Source organism: Calliphora vicina, chromosome 4 (genome assembly GCF_958450345.1).
Source record: "Calliphora vicina chromosome 4, idCalVici1.1, whole genome shotgun sequence".
Taxonomy (NCBI): Eukaryota; Metazoa; Arthropoda; class Insecta; order Diptera; family Calliphoridae; genus Calliphora; species Calliphora vicina.
This window is the reverse complement of record NC_088783.1, coordinates 33,450,525-33,459,481: the sequence shown is the minus strand read 5'-3', so window position 1 is coordinate 33,459,481 and position 8,957 is coordinate 33,450,525. Positions and strand designations below refer to the sequence as shown.

General features: G+C 31.2%; 1 protein-coding gene across 1 annotated transcript; it reads right to left on the bottom strand.

Moving 5' to 3' along the window:
* Positions 1-4,798: 4,798 nt before the first annotated feature.
* On the bottom strand, positions 4,799-6,384 carry LOC135958345 (uncharacterized). Its single transcript, XM_065509250.1, has 2 exons — positions 5,554-6,384; positions 4,799-5,470 (listed from the first exon to the last, which is right to left on the bottom strand). Exons 1-2 carry the CDS (start codon positions 6,382-6,384, stop codon positions 4,799-4,801), a joined length of 1,503 nt encoding a protein of 500 aa, XP_065365322.1.
* Positions 6,385-8,957: the final 2,573 nt, after the last annotated feature.

Below are 8,957 nucleotides of genomic sequence, written 5' to 3'. Positions count from 1 at the left end.
TCTCCAGACTTTTAAACGAATCTATCATAATCATATTGCAATAGCGTTTTCCTGGCACTTCGATTCGTTTGGCTTTGTGATCCTGAACCACCAATTGCACCGCCATAAAGCCCCAAGTTGTGAATAGTTTACTCATTATGTCGTCAAACCAAAATTCTATCGGACCTCCCGCGTTCGACATGGTAATGACAAAATCATTTGTAATGTTGGCAAACACATTTTGTATAACAAATCTTAGAGCATTGGCCACAAACATATTAAATTCCTCCGGCTGTAAGTGAGCTCCGACACGCCGTAAATATGCGTCTTGAAACAGCGAAACGTTCATGTTTAAAGGTACAATAAATAGTTGTAATACATTTGATATCCTTATTTTTAAATACATATGAATATCCATAGTGGCCCTATTTAGTTAAAGTGTTGAAAAAAATGTAGATTATATATAAGTAGTAAGTTAATTACATGCTAATTAAAATGTTTACTTAGGCAAAGGCTATTTGCTAATGTCCCTTTTAATTTTTTACCGTTATTTAAATCCAAAAGGTACAAAACTAAATAAATATTTGAGGACAAAATAATATGTTAAATTACTAAATCCTTCACCATAAATTACCCTATACAGTATGTATTAGGGTGGTCCATACTTTGTCATTTGACACGTATACATATATACTTTGTAGTGTAGAGAGAAGTCATTTGGTTACTTTATACATCCCAGGTAATCCAGCGTAAAGTCAATTGTTACTTAAATGTATCTAAGTAATCTAGAGTGTAATCACTTTAAACGTCTTGTGCGACTTTATGTAACCGATATGTGAATCCAATGCGTCAAGTACTTTGGACCAGCTATCAGACAGTCTCGTTGTAATCCAAATGGTTCAATTGACCCCCCTGCTTTGCATATGCACGTGTTAAAATAATTAGTCACGTAGCTAGTTATGTAACTAGTAATCAACCTAAACGACAGCATTTGAATATGTCTCATCCACTTCGATTCATAAAAAGCCGAGGTACAGTTATTAACGATACAATGGAAAGTTTTCCAAATATTCATGAGGTTCATAAGATCTTAGGAAATTTTTATTTTTGTAGTATTTCATAAATATATACTTTTATTTACTTATAGGGAGGAAGTGTTCCAAATTTGTTAAAACTGTAAAAAATTGTAAAAAATTTAAAATTAATTTTGCTTTGTCTTCAATCGTTCAATTTCAACTGTTTATAACTTTTTAACCCTTAATTCAATTTTTACAATATTGGACTCATAGCAATGCTTATGTGCATTTTTGGGGTGCCCGATATGAGGGTTGCAGGTTCAATTCCCGCCAGCGACTCAGGGTGTATCTGCAGACAAAAATGTTCCATAGTTTCAATATATTTTCCTAAAAATACAAAGGATATTCAAGCAAAAAATTCTAATATTAAGTAATAACTAAAAGTTGTTACTAGTTAGTAACAATTGTTACTGGAAAAGCGTTCATTAACTCAAAAAACTTGCAAGTAGAGAAAAAATCAAGAGTGTATAAATTTTAGAGAGTGTTCTCTCGTTGCAAACTATTACAAGTTCTATTTGGAACTCGTAATAGTTAGCAGCTTATATTTCAAATGTTTCGTATTATTGTTTATTTACAATTTTATTTTTGTGGTGAAAAAATGTCAAAAAAAGAATTATCAATAAAATTGAAGAAAATGTGAGTATTTATACATTTTAAAAGGAATAAAATAAGAAAATTGTGTGTATAAAACAATTGTTACTGGAAAAGCGTTCATTTACTTTTTACTATTTTTGAGAATTTAAGAGAACAATTTTGTAAATTTTGATTTTATTCTCTCGTTGCAAGTATTTACTGGGAAAGTAAATAAACAGACCTATTATAACAATATGACTAAAGTGGAAATACCTGTAAAGAATAATATTTTTCTGATAGACTTTATCGAGTAAAATATGAATATGTTTTTGAAATTTGAAAAACACCTCCAAAATCCTGAGTTACGGGTAAAAAAACGGTTTTTCATACCTTTAAGCACTTATAAGCCATTAACTAAGCTGATTCTCAATCGCTTTTAATTTTTTAAACGGATTTAAAAGGAAGAAACTGTGGCCTTTCCAATGGTATATTTATTATTTAAGTATTTTGACAAAATTTGTGTGCATTTCTTCAGCAAACATAAATTTGTTTTTATTTTTTCATAATTTTCCAACTTTGAAGAAGATTTTACATAGTATATTTATATATAATATTGGTTTTAAAAATCCATGGGAAATTGACAAAGTTATTAAAGATTGTACTAAAACAAGATTTTTTAAAAAATATAATTTCTAGGCATTTTACTTAGAAATGTTTGCTTAACCGCTTTCTTTTTAACTCGTTATCATTATTAAGTTAGGTTATATGAAACAATTTGTTAAAAAGCTTGATATAAACGGCGAAGCTTTCTGCTATCTTAAAACGATTTTCCCAAAATTAAGTGAATGCAAACTAAAAGGAGGTTTTTATCAATATCATCCCAAGTCATTTTTTGCGTTTTTACCTGTTTTGATAAATTTTAGGTATTTTCATTGGACCTCAAATTCGAAAAATTATGAAAGATGAGGAGTTTTTGTATAAGCTAAGTTCCATTGAAAAACGGGCATGGAAGAGTTTTGTGTCGCTTTAAAAAAATGTTCTTGGAAATAAAAGAGTGCATATGGTGAAATGGGCTGCCACATGTCTATTAAAATTATTTCCTGCATTCACATTTGGACTTCTTTCCAGATAATCTGGGGCAGTTCAGCGACGAACATGGCGAACGTTTTCACCAAGAAATGGTCACAATAGAAAAACGTTTCGAAGGAAAAAACATAAAGAAACTATTTTTCGAATATTGCTGGTCACTTTTACGGCAAATTGGTGATAACGAGTTAAAAAGAAGGCGGTTAAGCAAACATTTCTAAGTAAAATGCATAGAAATGATATTTTTTCAAAAAATTTGTTTTAGTACAATTTTAATAACTTTATCAATTTCCAATGGATTTTTAAAACCAATATTGCGTTTTACGCATAAATAAAATTACTTTTGAAATCAATGCATAAATAGTACGGTTCCTTTATAAAATACTATGTAAAATCTTCTTCAAAGTTGGAAAATGTTGAAAAAATAAAAACAAATTTATGTTTGCTGAAGAAATGCACACAAATTTTGTCAAAATACTTAAATAATAAATATACCATTGGAAAGGCCACAGTTTATTCTTTTTAAATACGTTCAAATACGTTCAATTAAAATCGATTGAGAATCAGCTTAGTTAACGGCTTATAAGTGCTTAAAGGTATGAAAAACCGGTTTTTTACCCGTAACTCAAGATTTTGGAGGTGTTTTGCTAATTTCAAAGACAGATTCTTGTTATACTCGACAGCACATTCCAGACAAATTGTATCACTTTCCGGGTATTATTTTTTGTCGCATAGTGTAATATGATAAATATATGTATGTATCTGAATTATACTTGATTAAAATATTGTAAAGTATTGATATCCTTCTGTAGTAAAAATTATTAGAAAATATGCTTAGAATCCCATTTCCAATTTTTGGCATGTTTTCCTAACAATATAAACTAATGTTTATGAAAACAAAATACACAAATTAAGGACATGCATTTCAAGATATCCTTCTACATAGGAACCTAATCATACTAATTATAATTTCCTATTTTCTAACTATATTTTATTAGTTTGTTAATTTTACCATTTAAGAAAAAATAACAAGTAAGAAAGTCAAGCCCCTACACCATAAAATTAGGTGGCATGACTTCTGTATATATGAAACCTATTTGTGTTGAATTTTATTTGAATAGCAACTTTTTTAAGAAATCTATACTCATTGAAATGATTTTTGGAAGTGGGCATTACATGGGAGCTATGACTAATTATGGACCGATCCTTACAAAATTTAGTGACATTACTTTTGTTTATATATAAATTATTTGTATTGAATTTTATTGGAATACCAACATTTTTAAGAGATTTATGCTAGTTAAAGTGATTTCGGAAGTGGTCCTATATGGCAGCTATGACTAATTGTGGACCGATCATCACAAAATTTAGTGACGCGAGATCGGCTTATATAAAACTTATTTTTGCGGAATTTGGTTTGGATATCTATGTATATAGCTAAGATATTTATGAGAGCTTAACTATGGTGGTGAAGGGTATAAAAAGAAAACATTTAGAAAATTATTCAGAAATAATAAAATTTTAACCCCCATATGCATAAACAGTTTATAAATTTATCAAAGGTTTATGAAACAGATTTTGTATGGAAATTTTGTTTTATAAACCTTTGATAAATTTATAAACTGTTTATGCATATGTGGGTAAATTTATAATGGTTAAAGAAAGGTATATTTTCTGCAATATTGCTTTTGAAATCACAAATAAATTTAAAATTTGATGAAACACAAGTTTTATTTAAAAACATGGAATTTTCTTAATTTTATTTACAAATTAGAACATCAACTCAAAAGAACCTTTTCAACCAAACGAATTTTTTCGAAAATAACTCCAGGGCAAACATTATAATTGATGTTAAATGTAAAAATACCATCAACAATAGAAAGCCAGCAAATTGCTGCAAATTAATCATCAATGCACTATCGTAAGCAGTTGGTGAAACGCGTCTTCTCGAAACCTTAAAATCCGAATTGGCCCACTCACGCCATGTGTCTGTTAGCCCAGATTGATGCAAACGCAGAATGTAATTGTTGAAACGGTTAATTAAATATGAATGTTTTGCCAAATAGAAGCCAATTTGTTGATCCTTAACTCTCATGGGTAATACTCGTAAGGCGGTACCAAAAGTCAATTCCAAACTCGATAATAGATATGGCCACCAAACTTTCATTTCGATGATATTCCACATAACGCATGGGAGACATTTCACTTGTGCTATTTGTCACTATCAGTGGCAACGTTTTATTCTCAATTTCTGGCACATAGAGTAAAAACTGCATTGTCAATTCGGTGCTGACGACCTTGTAGCCCTCGGTCGCTAAGCCATTTAAGGTGTAAGGAGTAGCTATATAGAAGTTGGAACGAAATACAAAGAAAAGTAATGACTGATAGACGGAACGTAGAATAAATGAACTTAGGATTGTTGTCATAAAACGGATTCTTGTTGGTGTCTTTTTTGGAACATCCTTTGTGGTTACGCCAATAATAATCTCAAAAGTTTGAAAAATACTTCCTTTAATTTGTTTGGTTTGCACAGCATTTATAATTCCTATGATGACATAGACCACAATCATCAAAATCCAAGTCACTCCATCAAATGGAAATGTCAGTATATCCATGGATTCATGTGTGGCCAGCTTACGTAGTATTAAGGCTATCAGTGGTACATAGTAGGTGACATAAGTGGGTGTGGCTATTTTGTCTCGTTTATTGGTGCGACGAAAGAAACCCAAGGTTATATTGGTTTCTTGATTCCGCAACTGAAATGAAAATAATAAAGGAATCAGATAAAGAATTATTATTTTAATATTGATAATTTGGTATTAAAATAAAACATACTAACCTTTGTTAGGAGACCAGCATCTGGTGATTGATTTCTGTAAAACGATATCCATTCAATGTCAAGAGTGAAATTCATAGTTTCGCTAATTGCCGTAATTATAAGCATTTCAAAGCCCGTCACTTGCAGTTTCGGATATCTTTGATTTGTTCCATTCACAACAAACGGTGGTGCATCCCAGGTGGTTAATTTCATGGGACACCTTTGTAAATTTCTTAATTTGTCTGGAAATAATTTCTTATTTTCAAAACGATTACCTTTAAATTTATTTATCATTTCCGGTTGAGTTTGAAAGCAATTGTTTTCCTTAAAAGGAAAGTATGTGTACACAAATATTTCGCCTTTCTTGTTCTGCACCATAACATTACAATGTAACCAATAATTATTGAAACAATATCTAAAAATCAATTCCATTTCTTTGGCTGCCTGATCATCGGGTGTTTGTAGAAAAATAAAATAATATTCCAAACTGTCATAATTTTTATTATTCTCCGCTAAATTAGTCCTTTCAAGGCTTTTGAAGGAATCAATCATAATCATATTGCAAAAACAATTTCTCGGCATCTCAATACGCTCCATTTTGGGATCTTGTATTATCAGTTGCACCGCCATAAAACCCCAAGTGGCAAATAATTTACTCATTATATCGGTGAGCCACAGTTCCCAGGAACCGCCTGCAACTGCTATGGTAAAGACAAAAGTATTTGAGTTGTTGGCAAAAACATTTTGTATAACAAACCGCAGGGCATTTGCCACCAGTAGATTTCTTTCCTCCGGTTGCGTAAAAGTTTCTAAACGCTGTAAGTTGCCGTCTTCAAATACCGAAAGGTTCATGTTGATAGACTCTAAAATAAAATCCCTTTTGTTTTTATCCTTAAATATAAGAAACACTTGCAGTTGTGTTTAGAAAAATAGAAGTTGGGTGAAACAAATTTTTGTTTTATTTGTTCATGTTTTGGGCTTACTTTGTGTGTTGCCTTTAAAAATCAGTAGCTGCTATTTTATCAAACTATCTTACATTATTACTTACTTCATAATTAGTCACTAATTAAAATATTTACTTTAGTAATAATTAAATTAATCCAAACATTTTGTGGGGATGGGAAAACTCAACATGTATACTTTGATATAAGAGATAAGGAAAAATTGTTTATGGAAATTGTTAAAGGACATATATATAAGTTTTGATAACATAAAGAAGCTTTAAGTGAATAAGCTGATAAATGCGTTAAACAAAATAGATTTTCCGTGAATACCAGTGAATTTGTTAAGATCATAAAAATCATTATAGTCCGACTTAAATCACTTTTGAGGCTGTGTGAAGAACCCTACACAGAGAATACAGATTCGTGATAGCAACCAAATTTGTTGCCAATCGAATGATTCGGTTGTACACATAGCATTTTTCGATTCTATCAACAGAAAGACAGTTGACAAAGAAGAATTTCGATTAAAGCAACCAAACTTTTGTTACCCCTTTTAAAATTCTATAACCACAACTGTGAAATTCGGTCACTAAGGTAGATTCATTCGATTGGCAACAAATTCGGTTGCTATCACGAATCTGTATTCTCTGTGTAGTAGTAACGAGACAAGCTTAATGTTTGTTCCCTTTTTCTGAGGAAAATTTTTCTTAAAAAAATTAACTCGAAATAATTTTTTCACAAATTTAATGATAACTCAATGATTTTTGACCTCATTGAAAATATCAAAATTATATCGAGCCCTTAGCGCCAAATTATCGTAAGCGACACACAGTGATCCAAATGCTTAATCTAGCCGGAAAAAAGCCTTTTGAAAAGCCGTATCGACAAATCAAAATTTTTTGAAATTGTTTTTTAATTTTTTTTAAAAAAAGTTTTTTCCAAATTTTTTTAAATTTTTTTTTGGAAAAAAAATGTATGACAAAAAAAATTTTTTGATGAAAAAAAAATTCGGGTTAAAAAATATTTTTCCCGATTTTGACCCATTGTAGGTCCAACTTACTATATATAGCCTTATCTACATCGTTGCAATGGATTTTGAAATATCTATCATTAGATATCCATATTGTCTATATTAATGACTTAGTAATCCAGATATAGATCAAAAATCGAGGTCCCGGTTTTTTGCTCATATCTCCGTTATTTATGGACCGATTTTGCTGATTTTAAATAGCAAACTTCTCGAAAGCATGTCTGACAGAATTATTGAAGATTTGGATCCCGAAGATATCTGGGGTCTTCAGAAAATTGATTTCAACAGACAGACAGACGGACATGGCTTAATCGACTCCGCTATCTATAAGGATACTTTATGGGGTCGGAAATGAAAAATGTAGAAATTACAAACGGAATGACAAACTTATATATACCCTTCTTACGAAGGTGAAGGGTATAAAAATATGTCGTTATGTAGTATGGACACTTGTCAACATATTACCATACAAAAAATTTGATTTTGAAATATTTATAAAAATTTCTTTATTATAGAGATTTTGGACCACAGTGCGACATTTTCTAAATTTTTTTTATTGCAGAAATTTAAATTTTATGAACCGATTGAGATTTTGAACCACAGTGCGACATTTTCCAAGCCCGACCATATAATACCCTACACTAAGTAAATAAGAAATAACATTTTTCTTTTGAAATTTCATGAGTGTTTTTTGGAAGTGGGCCTTATGTGGGAGCTTGATCAATTATGGACCGATCACTATGAAATTAGGTCGAGTGATTTATATCTATATGGAAGTTATTTATGTTGAATTTTGTGTGTATACCAACATTTTTAAGAGATTTATGCACGTTAAAGTGAATTTCGGAAACGGGTCTATATGGGAGCTATGTCTAATTATGGACCGATCATAACAATATTTGGTGACATGAATTTCGTATATACAAAACATATTTGGAGCGAAATTTATGAAGATACTTATATAAATTAAACATTTATGACCGATAAAGTCCAATTTCGGGAGGACATTTTTATGGGGGCTAGGTGAAATAATGGACCGATTTCAGCCAGTTTCAATAGGCTTGGTCCTATATGTACCAAATTATATCCAAATATCTTCAAAATTTGCGACCTGTACTTTGCGCAAAAGGTTTACATTGACAGACAACCAGCCAGCCAGCCAGACGGACGGACATCGTTTAATCGACACAGAAAGTGATTATATATACTTTAAGGTGGGTGTTAGACTAATTTTTTTGGTCGTTACAAACATCTGCACAAACGCATTACACCCTCCCCACTATGGTGGTATAGGGTTAAAAATTGGGAAATTATCTGTAACTTCTAAATGGTTAGATTGGTTTGAATGAAATTCACATGCGCAAAGGGGAAGTGCTTTCGAGTTTAAATTTCGGATATAGCCCACATGGGCCCACCAGGTGCACGGTCAGGGGTCGCCAAATTAGTACACT